Source organism: Erinaceus europaeus, chromosome 5 (assembly GCF_950295315.1).
Source record: "Erinaceus europaeus chromosome 5, mEriEur2.1, whole genome shotgun sequence".
NCBI classification, from domain to species: domain Eukaryota; kingdom Metazoa; phylum Chordata; class Mammalia; order Eulipotyphla; family Erinaceidae; genus Erinaceus; species Erinaceus europaeus.
In genome coordinates this window covers 1,560,618-1,579,851 of record NC_080166.1, presented here as the reverse complement: position 1 = coordinate 1,579,851, position 19,234 = coordinate 1,560,618, and the positions used below count along the sequence as shown (strand labels likewise).

Below are 19,234 nucleotides of genomic sequence, written 5' to 3'. Positions count from 1 at the left end.
GATCCCCACCTGCAGTGGGAAGGCTTCACGAGTGGTGAAGCAGGTCTGCAGGTGTCTCTTTTTCTCTCCTGATCTATCTCCCCCTCCTCTATCAGTTTCTCTCTGTCCTGTCTAATAAAACGGGGGGAAAAGTGTCCACCAGGAGCGGTGGATTTGTAGTGCCAGCACTAAGCCCCAGAGGCAGAAAAACAAACAACACGTAAGATTGAGTAGAGCTGCTTAGTGTAAGAAAACAAAATTATTTTCATAATAAATTTGAAAGTATTTACCTATTCCTTTGCCACCTGTTCAGTACTGTTTCAGTCTTATTGTTGGTACTGAGAAGTGTAATCTTGAGCATCAGAAAACTTAATTTTCATTCATGCAAGTTTCTGAAAATTATTCATCGTTCAGAAGCATCAAAAGGGGACGTGCAATCGGAGTGCGCTAGTCTAGTCACTTGGGGTTTTGACAGTTTCCTTCTATAAAGATGTTTATTTTTCCAAGTTCTGCCCTTATATCTGCTTGTTAGTATAAAAGCTTCACAAATAAAGTGTAATGAAAAATTTCTGAGGCGTAAAATTAAATAGAAAATAAAGATGCAGCCCCAAGGGTAGTTCCTCTTGACACCAGAAATATCAGTCATGCCTTGCTCTGTCTAGTGACTACACAGCTACTCTGTATTGTTTAATCAGTCACTCTGCATCAGTAGTCACTCAGTTACTCCGCATCAGTAGTCACTCAGTTACTCCGCATTAGTAATCACTCAGTTACTCCGCATTAGTAATCACTCAGTTACTCCGCATTAGTAATCACTCAGTTACTCCGCATTAGTAATCACTCAGTTACTCCGCATTAGTAATCACTCAGTTACTCCGCATTAGTAATCACTCAGTTACTCTGCATTAGTAATTACTCAGTTACTCATTACTCTGTATTAGTAATTACACAGTTACTCTGCATTAGTAATCACTCAGTTACTCTGCATTAGTAGTTACTCAGTTACTCTGCATTAGTAATTACACAGTTACTCTGCATTAGTAATCACTCAGTTACTCTGCATTAGTAATTACACAGTTACTCTGCATTAGTAATCACTCAGTTACTCTGCATTAGTAGTTACTCAGTTACTCTGCATTAGTAATTACACAGTTACTCTGCATTAGTAATCACTCAGTTACTCTGCATTAGTAATTACACAGTTACTCTGCATTAGTAATCACTCAGTTACTCTGCATTAGTAGTCACTCAGTTACTCTGCATTAGTAGTTACTCAGTTACTCTGCATTAGTAATTACTCAGTTACTCTGCATTAGTAATCACTCAGTTACTCTGCATTAGTAATCACTCAGTTACTCTGCATTAGTAATCACTCAGTTACTCTGCATTAGTAGTCACTCAGTTACTCTGCATTAGTAGTCACTCAGTTACTCTGCATTAGTAATTACTCAGTTACTCTGCATTAGTAATCACTCAGTTACTCTGCATTAGTAATCACTCAGTTACTCTGCATTAGTAATCACTCAGTTACTCTGCATTAGTAGTTACTCAGTTATTCTGCATTAGTAATTACTCAGTTACTCTGCATTAATAATTACACAGTTATTCTTCATTAGTAATCACTCAGTTGTTCTGCATTAGTGATCACACAGTTACTCTGTATTAGTAATTACAGTTCATCTGCATTAGTAATTGCACAGTTACTGTGTATTAGCAATCACAGGATTACTCTGCATTAGTAATTGTGCTCTGAGTATCCCTGCCTAGCGTTACTGGAGCCAGAGCCAGAGCCCCTCCTGAAGGAAGGCTACGTGAGAGGAAAGGTCTCCCTGTACATACAGTGATGGAGAGCAACTTCCCAGTGCCCAGACAGTGGCTTTGGAGCCTCCTGTTACCTGACAGAGAGCCATCGGCATGGCAGGCTGTGACCATGATGAGCAGGGACGCTGACTGACTAGTTTGGTCCACTAGTAATTAGTGTGTGCATCCATGAGGCCTCAGAAAGGACAGTATTAGTAATTACACAGTTACTATGTATTAGCAGTCAGACAATTACTCTGCGTTCGTAATTATACACTTACTCCGCATTAGTAATTACACAATTACTCCACATTAGTAATCAAACCGTTGCTCTGTATTAGTAATTACACGGTTACTCTATATTAGCAAACACACAATTACTCCGTATTAGTAATTACACAGTTACTCTGTATTAGCAAACACACAATTACTCTGTATTAGTAATTACACGGTTACTCTGTATTAGCAAACACACAATTACTCTGTATTAGTAATTACACGGTTACTCTGTATTAGCAAACACACAATTACTCTGTATTAGTAATTACACGGTTACTCTGTATTAGCAAACACACAATTACTCTGTATTAGTAATTACATAGTTACTCTGTATTAGCAAACACACAATTACTCTGTATTACTAATTACACAGTTACTCTGTAGTAGTAGTTACAATTACTCCACATTAGTAATCAGAGTTACTGTTCATTAGTAATTACAGTTACTCTGCATTAGTAATTACGTAGTCACTCTACATTAGTGATTATACAGTTACTCGGCGTTAATAACTACAGTAACTCTGCATTAGTAATTACACAATTACTCCATAGTACTAAATTCAGCTGTGGCTTTTTCCCTTTCACAGCACCAAATGTTGCACCAAATTTTACTGTTGAAGATACCTCTGCAGACTCCATATTGGTGAGATGGGAAGATATCCCTGTGGAAGAGCTTAGAGGATTTTTAAAAGGATACTTATTTTACTTTGAAAAAGGAGAAAGGGACACATCTAAGATGAGGGGATTGGAACCTGGTAAGTGATTAGTAGAGTGAATTTACCACTTTTTAGGAGTCCCTACTGCCAAAAGTTTAACAAAAGAAACACACATATCAAAAAAAAAAAAAAAAGAAAGTAAAGAAATGAGTTTCTGCTGAGTAGCTTAATATAGAGAAACAAAAACACAGTCATTTTAGAAGACAAGAATTTTAAAATCTTAGTGTGATAAAATGACTGTGTGCTCTGAGTATCCCTGCCTAGTGTTACTGGAGCCAGAGCCAGAGCCCCTCCTGAAGGAAGGCTACATGAGAAGAAAGGTCTCCCTGTATGTACAGTGATGGAGAGCAACTTCCCAGCACCCAGACAGTGGCTTTGGAGCCTCCTGTTACCTGACAAAGAGCCATCGGCATGGCAGGCTGTGACCATGATGAGCAGGGACGCTGACTGACTAGTTTGGTGGTGTGTGCAACCATTAGGCCTCAGAAAGGACAGTCAGTGCTGGACCATTGTCAAGTGTATGCTCAAGGACCTGAGGGACTTCTCCAACCTGCAAATAGAGAAATGTTGATGCAGACTTCTGGCTTTCCCTCCACTCAGTCGTCTTTCTGCCTGGAGTCAGATGTTGGTTTTCATAATCGCACAGCACAAGCATATAATTTTTTCAGTTTGAGCTTTCATTTCCCTTAATGACTTTCCTCAGCATAAACCACTTGGATTATTTAATGCCTGTCTGACAAGTAGAAAGACATCAAGACGCTGACCAGGCATCAGCTAAGTCACTCCTTTCCCGAGAGCCTGCACCAAATATCTGCCTACCCCCTCTCACCAAGGTTAGCTTTTCCTGAACCTTCCAAGCTGTCCGTGTAAATATCAAGTCATGCAGATATCCATCGTGTTGTTTTCTCTATATGCCCAGAAATTCTGCACTTGAAATAGTTAAATCTCTAGCATTTGAATTAGACCTGGTGGATTGCTCACAAGAATCAGAGCTCAAGGAAACAAACAAAAAGAATAAAATGCAAAGCCATAAAAAGGAGGTCATTTGAGGGTGTGAAGTGGAGGAATGGAGGGTGTTGAAGTGGAGGTTGACGGCAGGGCATTGGACTCACCCTGCAGGAGCAGATGTGGGGAAAAGTATCTGCGATCGGCTGGGATGATCAGGGCCGCGGTAGAAGAGCAGTCAGGACCACCAGGCCTGAGACCTTTGGGTGGCTAGTGGGAAGGTCCCCTCCCTGGCTGGAGGACAAGACGTATATTCTTTGTAGAAATGAAGCCAAAGACCCTCCTGAAGGGGACATCATGAATAAATGGCACAGACTACCTTGTTCTGCTTCCCCCCTACCTAATAAAACCTTTTCAGCCACGCCTGTTTCACTGGACAAGAGAGGAGAGGATCTCTCTTTGGCAAAAATAAGTGAATAAATAGTTCCTTAGGGAAGACAGAGAATCTGATACTCAGTGTGCCCTGGAACCTCCCTCCCCTCCCCAGAGCCCTGCCCCGCTAGGGACAGACAGACACAGGCTGGGGGTGTGGATCCACTTGCCAGCACCCATGTCCAGCGGAGAAGCAATGACAGAAGCCAGAACTCCCACCTTCTGCTCCCCATAAAGAATTTGGGTCCGTGCTCCCAGAAGGGGAGAAATGATAAGGGGAAGATGGCCAGAGGGCTCTGAACCCCAACTCCATCAGGCCCCAGAGAGAGTGAAGGAAAACAGGAGAGCATTTGGATATAGTAGTAGTCATATATGTGACTTGGAAATGAAAAGAAGATGGTACCATAGAAAAAATTGGACCAATATATACAAATATAGACAGCTGTAGAAACAATAACCCGTATCTTAGGAGAACTGCTGTAGCTTTCAATAAAGAGAATGGAGATTCAGAACACTAGTGGTGGGAACAGTGCAGGGTACGGCACTGTTCCCCTATTATCTTGTAATTTCTTAAGTCAATAATAAATCACTAATAAAATAATTTAAGAGAGAGAGATTCTGGTATTTGAGGAATTGTTCTAGAGCCTGTGTGTTCATTCCCCACCAGAATAAGTCAAGTGCATTAACCATGAGCAAACACCCCCACCCAAACACACACATACATACTCTTAGGCACTCAGCCCAGTGACCCTTCTTTGTGCTCAGGCTTAAGTAAGATTAGCAGCTAAAGACAACCAGCAGGCGAGAAAGATTTTAACAGGATGGGCAGCAGCCAGGAGAAATCAAAGGGACAAACAATTTTTTTAAATCACCAGAGATGGAACTATACCATCTCTATTGAAAAGATATCATGCTATAAAAAGAAATAATCATGCACAATCAGCAATTTTGGAATAATTAACTAGTAGAGAAGTTAGGAAGCTAATGAAATTTTTGCCCAAATTTGGAACTAGAGAACTAGGAAGTGGGACCACCAGTCAAAGCCTGAGTCTCTTATACATGTATTTTATAGGCATGTGACCAAGAGAGACAGAATCAGGGAAATATCAGAGAAATAGCACGGGATCCAGATGGGGGTGTGTCCAGTACAGTTCACGTGTTACAACGTGCAAGCGCCTTGGATAAGGAGGTCCTTGCAGGAGAGAAGACAGAAGGTTTAGGGAGGGCACTGCAATTGAGAAAAATTTGTTACAGGTTAGCTGACGGATATAGGAAGATTAGGAATTGGTCCACCAAGCAGTGGAGGGAAAAAGACAATTAGAACAATAAGAAAGCAAGAAAAGAAACATGATCCTACCAGCTAATTTCCCTTAGAAGAGTTCTTGTTTATATCCGCTTAAAGGAAACACTCCTTTACCAGGTGTTCTGATGCTTCTCCCTAACTGATAGAGTTGGGGAGTGGTCAGTGGGAATAGGAGAGGCCTGTCACTGCACTCACAGAACATGGGTAGCTAATGTCTAATATTTTCTATTAGTGATTTAATATTGATTTACAAAATTACAAGATAATGGATATAACTCCACACTTGGCACCACCAGAGTTCTGAATTCCCATTCCCTCCAGTGGAAGCTACAGCAGTTCTCCTAAGGTTGCAGATGTGGGTTAAATATTATTTTTACAACTCTCTGTCTATATTTGTATCTTTCCCCCTTTTCCCCTATGGTCCCATCTTCTCTTCCTTTCTAAGTCACACCTCCACCTACTATACATCCACACATCCCTCCCATTTTCCTGCTCTCTCTCCGGGTCCTGATAAAGTTGGAGTTCAAAGCCCTCTAGTCACCTACCCCTATCATTTTCCCCCTACTGGGAGTATATCTTTTTTCCCCTACTGGGAGTATGGACCAAAATTCTTTATGGGGTGCAGAAGGTGGGAGGTCTGCCTTCTGTAATTGCTTCTCCACTGGACATGGGCAATGGCAGGTGGATCCACGACCCCAACCTGTCTCTAAGATCTTAAAGTAAATCACTATTGATCTAAGATTACACTGAATTATGGAAAAAAAATTCCCAGAGAAACTGATAGCATGATTTTAAAGTGGTCGTTGGTGGTTGTACATGTGCTGACAGGCAACCATTATGTTTTTGCTACTAGTTAACAGTGGTGGCTTAATTTTTAACACAGTCTTGAATGATTTTGGTTAAACATTCAAAAGTTATAACTGATACAGCATTTCAGACTTCCTGTCCAGGTGATTTATGGACTTTCCTCAGTGGTAATTCATGTGAGAACTCACACTGGCTGTATCCCAGCATGGCTTGGAGTCTAGTGTTTCTCCACTGACACGCTGGTTTCCTGAGAGTTCCACCTGACTCATTGGTAGGATCAGCTCCAATGGCAGCATCCCCTGCCCCAGTGGATTTTGGTTTGGGCTGTTTTTCTTATGTAGTATTAGAAAAATATCTTTTATTGGTTGCCTGTTATATGTCAAGCACTATTCTAGAGAATGTATATGATCACCTGTTAAAAAACATTTAAAATGCTATTTATGTATTTATTTATTATTATATAGAGACAGAAATTAGAGGGGAGAGATAGATAGATAGGTAGAGAGAGAGAGAGAGAGAGAGAGAGAGGGAAACAGATAGAACCTGAAGCCCTGATTCACCTCTCCTGAAGCTTTCCTCCTGCAGGTGGGGACCACGGGCTTGAACCTGGTTCCTTGTGCAACGTGATGTGTGTGCTTAACCAGGTACACCACTGACTGGCCCCCTGTATGATCACTTTACATAGCCCTTTGAGAGAGAAGCCATAATGTCCAGTTTCATAGTTAGGGAAACTCAAGTCCAGAGTATTTTAAAGAATGAGCTGTCTGTGCAGCCTGCTAGCTGGTAGAGGTAGAATTTGAATGATTATTCCATGACCACCAGCCCTTGGAAGTGGCCAATGGTAAGACTCACTTAAATGGACATGGGGGAACCTGTGTGTTCATTCGGTAACATGATGTAGGCATCAGTAATAGGAGAGCCTTCTTTTTTTTTTTTTTATTAAACAGGTCGTTCTGATGTCAAGATTAAGAATATCACAGATGTATCTCAGAAGACACTGAGAATTGCAGATCTGCAGGGGAAAACGAGTTACCACCTGGTCTTGCGAGCCTACACGGGTGGTGGGATGGGCCCGGAGAAGAGCATGTTTGTGGTGACAAAGGAGAACTGTACGTCAAGTGCTGCCACAGTGCACACTGCTTTTCTGCTTTTTTATACTTTTGCCAGTTTTCAAACTTCGTATTATATTATTTTCACACTGGATAGAGGATGTGGTTAAAAGCCTATGGATGACTCCACGTTTATCCTGCTCAGTTACTGGAAGCCATTTCCTAGTTGAGTGCCCAAAAAAATAGTTAACGAAGACTATATCTGAAGTGTAGGGTTCTAAGTTGGTGTTGTAGTTCTTTCTGCAATGGTCAACAAGTATGAAATGTTTTGCCCTGTCCTGTGATTTTTAACATCATTAGAGAAAGAAAAAGTAAAAGAAAAATAGTATCACAGGGGCCGGGCGGCGGCACTCCTGGTTGCGTGTACATGTTACAGTGCACGAGGTTCAAGCCCACAGTCCCACCTGAGGGGGGAGCTTTGCAAATGGTGAAGCAGTACTGCAGGTGTCTTTGTTTCCTTGCCTCTATCTCCCCTTTTCCTATAGATTTCTCTGTTGATATGCAATAAATAAATAAAATCTTAAAAAAAAAAAAAGCCATAGGGATATGGCTCTTGACTGGGGAGCTTCTGTTCCCTTTGGCACAGTCAGATGGTGAGGACATTTCTGGCTGCCAGGACTCGGGAATGCCTCTGGTCTGATGGTTGGAGACTAGAGAATGCTGTCCAGCTTCATCCAGTGCATGTGGCTGCGCCATTCAGTGAGGGCATAGCTGCTGACTCACAGTGCCAGGACTGTTAACACTGAGATGCCCTGCTCTGCATAAATTAATTATTAGTGTAAAAAATATCAGATTGCATTTTTAACAGGGCAATGGGAAATCACGGAGATTCTAGTGCACCTGTGTTTACTGCTAAGTGGCTTTCCCAGTCCAGCCAGCCAGTTACTTCCAGTCTGTATGTCTCATAAGAGTGAGTGAGGAAGGGTGAAGCGGAGGGAGAGAAAGAGGAGAAGGACAGGAAGGAGGAGGGAAGAGCAAGAAAAGGAGAAAGGGAGATACACTTAAGATCCCTTAGGTGCTGTCCGTGGTGCTTGATGTGAAACCCAACCCAAGGCCTCATGCACGGTAAGGCTGTCTTCTGCCTGCCAAGCTATTCTGGTCCTACTATCGTACTTTTAAGATTATATTATAATACTTTGTCAGTATCCTGGAGCAGCTACAATTTTATTGAACTTAATTCACTGTTTTGTAATAAAATAATGACCTGATATTCTCAACGTTCTCCTTTCAGCTGTGGGGTTGATTATTGCCATTCTCATCCCAGTGGCAGTGGCCGTCATTGTCGGCGTGGTGACCAGCATCCTTTGCTATCGGAAGCGAGAATGGTAATGGTACTTACGTTCACTCTGGAGGTTCTGTGCCCGAGAGCCTGGCTCTTCGGTTCATATGTTAACAAACAGATATGTCTTCTTGGCTGAAGCGACTTAGCTAGAAGTGCTCATCACAGGCAGAACTGACACAGGATCTAGTACTGTGCAGAGCACGGTACATTCTTTGAAGGCTTCAGATTCTCCCAGTGGAAGTGCAATGGCTCCCTTCTGCACTGACCGATGAATTAAAGGGATGGCAGCTGTACTACAAAACACCTGCCAGCATAACTATGGCAGTAGCTACCTGCAAGACTGTCAGATCTAACATGAGTAAGACCCCTCGTCTGCTAGTAGCTTGGAGAAAAGTTGGTCATGAGGCCCAGGTGGTGGTGCAGAGGGTTAAGTGTGCATAGTACTAAGCTCAAGGACCTGCTCAAGGACCCCAGTTCGAGCCCCCGGCTCCCCACCTGCAGGGAGGTCGCCTCACAAATGGCACAAAGCAGGTCTGCAGGTGTCTGTCTTTCTCTCTCCCTCTCTGGCATCCCCTCCGCTCTCCATTTCTCTCTGTTCTATTGTATAAAAAGGAAAAAAAATGAAAAGAATGGCCTCCAGGAGCAGTGGATTCATAATGCAGGCACCAGTGATAAACATGGAGGCAGAAAAAAAGGAAAAGCTGGTCATTTGCTCAGCGACTACAAGCTTCCTCTTCCCAGGGGAGGAAGGGAGGAGTTAGCGCAGTAGTGGCTTGGAGGACTCAGTCTAGTAGAGGAAACTGACCCATAAAGCCATGATTGTCCAGTAAGCAGAAGCCAGCAGGTGTGGGCAGTCAATGATCAGGACACCAGCCACCGTGAGGACAATAGCAAGGCTGCAGGTCGGTGGAGGTGGTCATTCAGGCCTTGACTGTAGCAGGGCCCCAGAAGGTGAGGGGAGGGGAGAGGATGTCCCACAATGACAGAGTAAGGCCTGGAAACTGGAAATGGCTGGTTCTTCTAGAAAAAGTGGGAGCTGTGTGCTCCAGGGGACAAGCAGGTAAAGTAAAGAGTGGAAGTGAAGAGTGAGGTGAAGTGAAGAAGTGAGGTGAGGCGAGATGAGGTGAAAAGGTGAGGTGAAGAGTCAGGTGAGGTGACACAGTGGAAGGTTAGAGATGAGGTAGAATAGAGGTGAGGTTCGCTCAGGGGAGCAGTGAAGGGGATGAGAGATGAGGTGAGGGCTAGGTAGATACAAGTGTGGAGAAGGATGTCAGTGGGTGACAGCACCTCACAGTCCCCTGGCAAGGACTTCTCTGGGTGGCCATATTCTCATTGCCAGACTTCACATTTGAAAAACCATTTCGGGAGTCGGGCGGTAGCACAGTGGGTTAAGCGCAGGTGGCGCGAAGTGCAAGGACCAGTGTAAGGATACCGGTTCGAGCCCCCGGCTCCCCACCTGCAGGGGAGTCGCTTCACAGGCGGTGAAGCAGGTCTGCAGGTGTCTGTCTTTCTCTCCTCTCCCCCTCTCTGTCTTTTCCTCCTCTCTCCACTTCTTTCTGTCCTATCCACCAATGACGACATCAATAACAATATTTACAACAATAAAACAACAAAGGCAACAAAAGGGAATACGTATTTAAAAAATCACTTCAATACCAATAAAAGGTAAAAGAGTTCAGAAGTTACAATGTTGAGGATATAGATGAGCAAAGCTCTTAGTTTTTCTTTCCCTTGGTTGGCTGGTTTTGACCAGAGCCCTTCTCAGCTCTGGTTTATGACAGTGCTGGGGCCTGAACCCAGGCCCTCTGGTGGCCCAGACAAGAGTGTGGTACACGCCTAATGGTGCACTCTTAGTGGTGCCATTTCTCCGGCTCAACAAAATAATTTTTCCTGCAGACACTTCCAGTGATAAGGTACTTTATACCAGCTTCAGGAATGACACTGAGCCAATCTTAAGACGTGCTTGGTTTTGCTCGAGATGCGTAGCCGTTGGCGCCCGGGTAGCCCGGAGCCCGTGGAGAGCAGCAGGCAAGCCCCCCGCACGGCGTTCCGTGTCCTACAGCACAGACGGCTGTCAGCTCTAGCAGTCGTGCTGTTCACGCGTCCTCAGGCAGTGCATCGAACAAAAACTCTCGTGAAGGATCACCCTGAGATGCCCTTTCCCGTTTTTTGGCTTTGAAAAGATCAAGAGTGAGGAGAGGTATCCATACAGGGCTCCACCACCCCTGACACTTCTCCAGCGGCTGAGATGCTCCCAGCAGGTGCGGGGGTCAGGATTCGGGCCACACCTAGGTGTGTGTCTCCCCACTGTGGCCTTCCCTGTCCTCTCGGGTGTTCGTGACGCCACTCCTGAAGAGAGGTCGGCAGGACAGCTGGCCTGCGAGAGGCCTGCCTAGCTGTGCACACGGTGTAGATCCCAGCTCCGGATTTGGACTCCCAGCGCCCCTCCTAGGGCAGGGCTAGCACACCACCACAGGCACTTGGGAAGAGCCATGTCTCTCCTTAAAAAAAAAAAATTCTGGGAGTCGGGCCGTAGCGCAGCAGGTTAAGCGCACGTGGCACAAAGCACAAGGACCGGTTGATAAGCTCCTGGCTCGAGTGGTCCGGGAGGTGGAGCAGTGAGAAAGCTTTGGTCTCTCAAGCGTGAGGTCCCAAGTTCGATCCCCAGCAGCACATGTGCCAGAGCGATGTCTGGTTCTTTCTCTCTCCTCCTATCTTTCTCATAAATAAATAAAATCTTAAAAAAAGATCCTGGTTTGAGCCCCCGGCTCCCCACCTGCAGGGGAGTCGCTTCACCGGCGGTGAAGGTGAAGCAGGTCCGCAGGGGTCTCTCTGTCTCTCTTCCTCTCTATCACCCCCTTCTCTCTCAATTTCTCTTGGTCGCTATCCAATAACAAGTGAGTAAATAAATAGTTTAGAAAACTTCAGATCGTTGATTGATTTCTGTGCCTGATTTGTAACTTATAATCATTAAAATCAAATCATTCTTTACTTAAAGGATCAAAGAAACCTTCTACCCTGACATCCCAAACCCAGAGAATTGTAAAGCACTGCAGTTCCAAAAGAGTGCTTGTGAGGTAACTTTTTGTTTTCTTACATTGATCTGCGAAATGCTGGCTTCCTTTTCTCTCAGCGTTTTGTGAAACGTCTCTACGGCGCAGACGCTGTCCTCTGTAAAACGTGCGTTAACGCCTGCTGAACTCTGAAGTTACCAGTGGTACATGATTTCTCCATGACTGTTAGGAGCTAGGAAAATAATAATAAGTAGGCAAGGAGTGGCTTTGCTCTGGTAGTCACTACAGGAGGGGAGACAGAGATTTTAGGGGGCTCCGTGGTGGTGCGCCCGGTTAAGTGCACATAGTACTAAGTGCGGGGACCTCCACAAGGATCTGGGTTTGAGCCCCGGCTCCCCACCTGCGGGGGGGGGGGGGTCGCTTCACAAGTGGCAAAGCAGGTCTGCAGGTGTCTGTCTGTCTCTCTCCCTCCCTGTCTCCCCTCCCCTCTCAATTTCTCTCTGTCCTATCCAACACAAAAATAAAAATAGGGAGAAAAAAACACCAGTGGATTCATAGTAGTGTCAGCACCAAGCCCAGCGGCATCCCTGCGGGGAGAGAGAGGGGGAGAGAGGGTGGGGTTGGATGAGTATACGTGAGAGGCCAAAGTCACATTGCTCCGGTGAGTGGGCGAGGTGTGACCTTCAGCTGCCATCTTTAATCCCTCTGTGTCTGCCGTTTGTTTCTAGGGGAGCAGCGCCCTTAAAACCCTGGAGATGAACCCCTGCACCCCAAACACTGTGGAGGTCCTGGAAGCCGGCCCGACCGTCCCCAAAACGGAAGACACGGAGCTCGCCTCCCCGGTGGCCGAGCGGCCGGAGAGCGGCCCCGGGGATGGGGACGCAGACAAGCAGGTGCCGGTGTCCTACTGCCCGCCGCTCGTGGAGGAGGCCGGGCCGGCGGGCCAGGTGGTCTACATGGACGTGCAGTCCGGGTACCAGCCGCAGGCCCGGCCCGACGGGGGGCAGGATGGGGGGCAGGACGGGGGGCCCGCGCGGTGCACAGGTTACAAGCCGCAGCTGCAGCTGCCCGGGAGCCGCGGGGGTGCCGGGGGCTACAGGCCTCAGGCCGACGCCGGCACCTGGACCCCGCTGGCCCCGCTGGCCCCGCTGGCCCCGCTGTCCCCGGACAGCAGCAGCGACGTGGGCTCCTTCGGGAGCCCCTGCTCCGTCGACTCCCGCCAGTTCCTCATCCCCCCGAGGAACGAAGAGTCGCCCAAGTGGAGCGGAGGGGGCTGGTCCTTCAGCAACTTCTTCCAGAACAAACCCAACGACTAGCGGCGTCTGCCACCCAGGTCGCCCGCCCGCTGTCTCTATAAGTGGCCCGACTGGTGGCACCGGGCCTCGTGGAGGTTGTCTGGGACTCTGGGATGGGACGGAGCCCCAAGTACTGATGTGCAGTCCCGGCCTCGACGCCCCGGCCCGAACCCTGTGCTTCTAGAAGGAGGCCTCGCCCGGCGCAGGCTGCCTGGCTCCCTCCCCAGGGGCAGATCCCGTGCCGATGCCGATGCCGATGCCGACGCGGATGCTTTGCTCCCCGAGGGAGACCAGTCTGGGAGCAGCGCCCGTGCTCTCGTGGGCAAGGGAGGGACACGTCCCAGTGCGCGGGCCTCCGTCCATCCGTCTGTCCGTCCGCCTGGCATCCTTCGCCTGGAGGAAGAGCCAGCGCCGGTTTCAGATGCCGAGGCGTTCTCACTCCTCCGCCCACAGGACCCCAGAGCCCCCGGCCTGTGGACGTGGCATCAGCTCTGGGGCTTCGTCTGGCACGAGCGTGCCGCCTCCCTCCCTCCCTCCCTCCCTCCCTCCCTCCCTCGTGCCCACGGCGTGGAGCCCGCTGCCACTGGCCGGCCTGGTCGGAGCCCTGGCGTCCTGCAGGCTCTCCGGCTTCACCTTCGCGGCAGCTTTCTCTTCAGTGCGTCTGGCTGCCTTGTGAGCTTAAACTTCGGTTTCTCGGCATATAGGCCCGAATGTCCCTTTTGTTTTGTTTCTGGCCTTCTTGTGTGTCTGTGTGACACAACGTCGCTTCTGTGTTTTTTGTTTCTGTTTTTTGAAGTGCTATCTCCTTGTTATTTTTATTTGCATCTGTCTGACGGTCAGTGACTTGGAGCATTTTTTTTAATATGTCTGTCGGTCTTTCGGATCTCTTCTTTAGTGACTAGTCTGTCCATATCCTCTCCCCATTTTTTATTGGGGTCATTTTTTGGTTGTTGTTGCTGTAGTTCACAGTGTCAGCTCATAAATATAGGAACATATTTGATATTAGCATACAATTCCAATGATTTGCTATCTGAGACGACTACTAAGTGACACCTCGTGGTGTTTATTATCCAGAGGGGTCTGAGCGGCTTCTCTTCCTCCATGGAGACCGGGCTGTTGCCCTTGGACGCGAGTCTTGGCGGCCCCTCCTTCAGTGATCACCCGTCCATGCTACCTGATCTGGCCCTTAAATATTTACGCCTAAAGCCTCAAAGAATGCTTCCAGCAGGAGCAGGTACCGGAGGAGGGCTGCGCTCTGGGAGCTGACTGGGATCGCGGGCACGCCACTCCGCAGGATGCGTGCAGTGGCGGTGGCCCCGGGCCGACTGGCTACAACACCTCTGTGTCCCCAGGGTGCCCGGTCCAGTTTGGTTTCTGCAGGTGCTGCCTAGAGTGAGTGTGGCCTTTGGAAAAGTGGAGTGAAAAGCTCTAGAAGGCATTTTAGATTCTCCCTGCCCTCGAGCCGCCCCTGCATTTCAACTTTCACTAGTTTAAGGCAAAAGCACTCGACAATTAAGTCAAAACCCACCTTTGTCCTTAATCAGCCAAGGTTCTGTATGGTATTTACACAGAATCGATCTGTTGATTTTTCCCTCTAACTCCTATCTTTATATATAAATATAAATAAAAGCCCATGTCGGAAAGAGCCCACGTGACCAGAGACAGACTCTGTGTAGGTACTACACAAATCCTGACTTTCTTCGCCCCTGGCACTCAGCTGCCTGCAGGACCAGTATATGAAGACTACTCAGTGACTCCCAGGCCTGTGCTTGGTGCTGAGAACCGTATCAGACCAGAACCGTTCCTGAGCGGGACTCCCTCCCTCTACCCTTTCATCTCTAGGGCTCCCGCCTGGAGCCTCTGCCTGAGACCCTCCGTCGTGGAGCTGCCTTCTTTCTTTGCCAGGGTTTGTCACCAGGCCCCTCTTGGCCTCAGCATAGGCCTGGCTCCCCAGGGAGCCCAGCAAGCCCTGCCCTTCCGTTCTCTAGGGTAAATATCGACTAAAGCAAAAGTTTATTATTGAGCTAAATTTCACTCACACGTGCAGTCAAATAGCGCTCATCTGGGGTTCGCCAGTGCCGGTCACGAGGCTGAGAGGAGACAGTTTGCTCTCTTGTCAGTGCTGTGCGTGTCAGCTGTGGACTTCCAGCTCCCCCGTCTTGGACCATGACTCACTTTCTCGACTAGTCCTGAACATCCCTGGGACTCTTGAGTCCTCTCATTCCCTCCAAGACTTGGCTATTTTCCATGTATGGGGAAAAAAAAAAGCAACTTGCTTCTGAATTCTCCCATCTCCAGTGTCCATGGCAAAGGTTGCCAGGCCAGCAGGAGGCACAGCAGTGTTCTGTCAGTGAGCTGTGGGCTTAAAAGAATGTGTCTATCTTTTCCTTTTTCTTTCTTTTTTTCTTTTTTCTTTTTTCTTTTTTTTTTATTCTGAGGGCAAAACAGGCACCTATTTGTTCCACCATTGAATGGAATAGAAATCACAACTTCCCAGCCCTTCCCTACCTTGAGATTGTAGGGAAGGGAGGAGGAGAGAGACGGTAGCACAAGCAGCCGCCTTCCCTGCTGCTGCTGCCAAGAATGTGCACCGTGTCAAAGCGGGAGATGGAGACGGAGTGGTCTGTGGTCTGTCAGGTTGGCGGCCCACTGGGGTGAGGAGGGAAGTCTGGTTGTGTTCTCCACAGCCCTTCAAGGCTGGGAAAATCATTGGGAAATCACTCTTTCCTCAACTAAAGCTCAGCCATAGGTGGGAGAGTCCAGATTGTGTGAGCGTGGGTTACGTCCTGATATTTCTGTCAAACAGTACTGTACGGGGGACCCTTCTCACCTCTCACCTAAGCCAGCTCACTTTACAAACCCATCCAGAATCCACGTTCCCTTGTGAGGAATGGGGTCATATTGGCCATGGTCGCTGGGCTTGCTTGTGCTTGACCATCTGAAATGTGAACTGGAGAGAATGTAGCGTGAAAAGCCGTCCTGTGAAGGCTGAGCCGTGTGTGTGACCTGACAGCCGCGCGTGGGTGGCCTGGGTGCGCTGAGACTGCGGGAGCCGGTCGTGGAGCTGGCGTTTGTGCTGACCTGAGAGACTGTTTCTGCAGGTGGTCACAGAAGTTGTTTCAGGACAGGAGTCAGCATCATTTTCTCTACCAGCATGGTCGCGGGATTCACAGCTCTGAGGGGCTGCCTTTGGGGCACCTGATGCAGGCCGCACGGCGCTGGAGGTGGCATTCTTAAACCACGCTGCTGGCATTCTCACTACAGCCTCTCAGTTGACTCGGGGCGTCGCTGTCCCTGTCCCTGTCCCTGTCTAGACAGCATTCCAGTCTCTGCTGCATCGGAGTGACAAGCTGTGCTTGTAGTGAAGGAGGCCACGGATGTTTTCTCCCCAAAGAATTGGAAGTCAGTCAGTCTTACGGTAAATGGAATTAAAGCACACCCCAACACGGCAACATTTAGCGAAGTTTATCTCAAGTTTTTTCCCTACTGCTTAGGTACATAATCTGAAAAAAAAATGTATTGACCTTAAAAGAAATTTTTATTGTCTTATATTTGAACCATGTAAAATTTGTGTGTATTTTATAAAATGGCTTTTCCTTACTCTACAAGTAGGAGACTAAGCAAGAGGAAGAAGACATTAGCTCCCTTGTTGATCACAAAGACAATGGCCTGCAGTGGACATTCAGAGAGTAATTTTTTTTACCAACAGAATCTCATCCCAGAGTGTAGGCTCAGCAGTTCTCTCAGGATCTCAGGGCTGAGACCGTTGGCTCTATGACCCACAGTGTGAAGAGAACCTTGGGAGACCCCTGCAGAACTGTTGGTGAAAGCATCCTTCTCCTGGGTCTTAACTGTTGCTCATTCCCAGCGGATCTAAGACTTGAGATGGATGTGTGCCAGCCAGTCTGTGTTCTGGCAAACAAGTGGATTGTGAGCTTGTGATGCATATGGGCAGGCCCTCTTTTGACAAACGATTCTACCAAAACATTTATTTTTAAACTGGTATTTCCTCTTGGGGGAAAAAACAAAACAAATCAGAAAAAAAAAAATCTTTATGGTATTTTGACCAGCTATGATATCCAGAAGAATTTTTCCTTTTTTTCACAGAAAAAAAAAGACTAGTAGCTGCACTTACAGGAAATGACGTCTTTTAGGCTTGCCCTTAGGGTAGATATCCTGGGATATCTTTTGGGCTTGCCCTGGGGTGTCCTGGGAGATTGACTCTGGTTCAGTGTGGTGTTTTTATAGTTTTATGGAGTATGTATCAGGGCCATTGATAATATTTAAATCTCTTTATTTCATTAGGGTGGTAAGATTTTAATTCTTTTCAATCAGTGCTTTTTTGACTTAACAATTTTCTGATCATGCCCCTGCTAATCATAATACAGATGAATTCTTTTCAGTGCCATGACAGGAGACTAAGAGCAACATTCCGTTAAGTGACATCACAGACTTTACCCGTAACATTTCTGAGAACGTGCTCGCTTTCATCCAGACTGTACCCAGAGTTATGGCAAGGTTCTCCTTTTCACCACGAGTAGTACTTGTTTCTCCCTCTACTAAGAGTGTTATGCTTGGGGGTTGGTAAGTGTCTTAAGTCATAAGCAGAATTTATCTATGCAGATCAAATACTAACTGGGAAACGTATTTATTTTTGGGTGTGAAAATGAGTCCTGTTTTAAGAAGCAATCTCTCGAATGTCGTGTACAGGTGTCTGAAGAACCTACTATAACTAACTGAATATGAGAAAAATACAAAGCAGGTAGAATGCCCTAGTTCTTGGTTGCTGTAACCAAGTACCCTAAAAGATGAGAATATTGTAGAACCTGGAAAGTAGCTAGTTTGTTGCTGAAGGGACGTCGGCTTTTACTACTCTCGTCTGTGTCTTCTTCTAAGATGCCTTTGCCGCAGCTAACCAGAACTTTAAAAACAACAACAAAAAGCTATCAAAGATTTATTACACTTCAGAAAAAAAAAAAAAACAAACTTTGTACAACTAAATGAATACATTTATACATTTAAAGTCTTCTTCCTTTCGAGTTCTTCCATTTTGAATGGGTACGTTCAGTCTTCTGAACTTACCTAGTTTTCTTTTATTTTTTTAAACGTATTACATCAGTGCACAACTTTCTTTTTTTTTAATTTATTTATTCATCCCCTTTTGTTGCCCTTGCTGTTTTATTGTTGTAGTTATTATTATTGTTGTTGTCGTTGTTGGATAGGACAGAGAGAAATGGAGAGAGGAGGGGAAGACAGAGAGGGGGAGAGAAAGACAGACACCTGCAGATCTGCTTCACCGCCTGTGAAGCGACTCCCCTGCAGGTGGGGATCCGGGGTCTCGAACCGGGATCCTTAATCCAGTCCTTGTGCTTTGCGCCACCTGTGCTTAACCCGCTGCGCTACTGCCTGACTCCCCACTCACCTAGTTTTCTAACCACTTTCGTGGTGTGGTATAAAAGATCAAGATATTTCTGGGTGGCCACACAGTGTTCATTAAGACACAGAAATGCTAACTGTTAAGTTTAACATTAAATCATTTGTGTTTATGGGTAGAAAAAGAAGACAGCCAATCATTATTTTCATTAATATTTTCAGTTGCCTACTTTGCTTTCAAATACTACCCATTGCTTCTATTACTTCTTATCTGTCTTTCCTCTTAGTTTTGCCCTTCCAACTGTGTGTGAGAACTGTGAGTATTACAGAGTGAATAGCTGACTGCAGTGCCCAAGAAGAAGCCCTGTTCAGCTCTTTGTTGAGGAAAGGCTGGTATCGCATCGTGCCCTGGGGCTTGTCGTATCCCCCTCTGTTCTCAGGAAAGAGTGTAGCTTAAGTACATTTCCCTCTAGAATTACTCAGATGAGGCTGGCCAGGATGGAGAGAGAAACAGCCTGAATTTGAGATATTATACCTCCTTATAGATGCAGTCCAAAGGTAAAGTCACATCACGATGCTCAGCTCCCGTAAAAACACAGACCTGTTCCGTGTCATTCGTTGGCTGTGAGTCAGAGACCTTTATAACACTTGGAAATAATCCTTTTATATACTTTCTCAATTACATTATAGTGAATTAACTGTTTACAAAACACACATACTGTGAACAGCTAAAGTCTTCGTCTTTCATAAGGTTGTAGTGAGTTTTTAAGAGGATGTTATATGTTACATGTGTTCAGTCTTTTTTTTTTTAAATAAATACTAGTAACTGTTTACTTTTTCTTTTGTCTTTTCCTTCTGGTCAGACGTGTGCAACTAGCTAGGAAGACACTTCAGGTCCAAA

At 46.4% G+C, this 19,234-nt stretch overlaps 1 protein-coding gene across 1 annotated transcript in view; it reads left to right on the top strand.

Moving 5' to 3' along the window:
- The window catches only part of LIFR (LIF receptor subunit alpha), a 62,020-nt gene extending 48,055 nt beyond the window's left edge, over positions 1-13,965 (top strand). Inside the window, exons 16-20 of the mRNA XM_007517629.3 lie at positions 2,645-2,812; positions 7,208-7,369; positions 8,601-8,694; positions 11,650-11,728; positions 12,394-13,965. Coding sequence (XP_007517691.3) covers positions 2,645-2,812; positions 7,208-7,369; positions 8,601-8,694; positions 11,650-11,728; positions 12,394-12,981 — 1,091 coding nt within the window. The 3' untranslated portion in view covers positions 12,982-13,965. The remainder of the gene's footprint in view (positions 1-2,644; positions 2,813-7,207; positions 7,370-8,600; positions 8,695-11,649; positions 11,729-12,393) is intronic.
- The last annotated feature ends 5,269 nt before the right edge of the window (positions 13,966-19,234 follow it).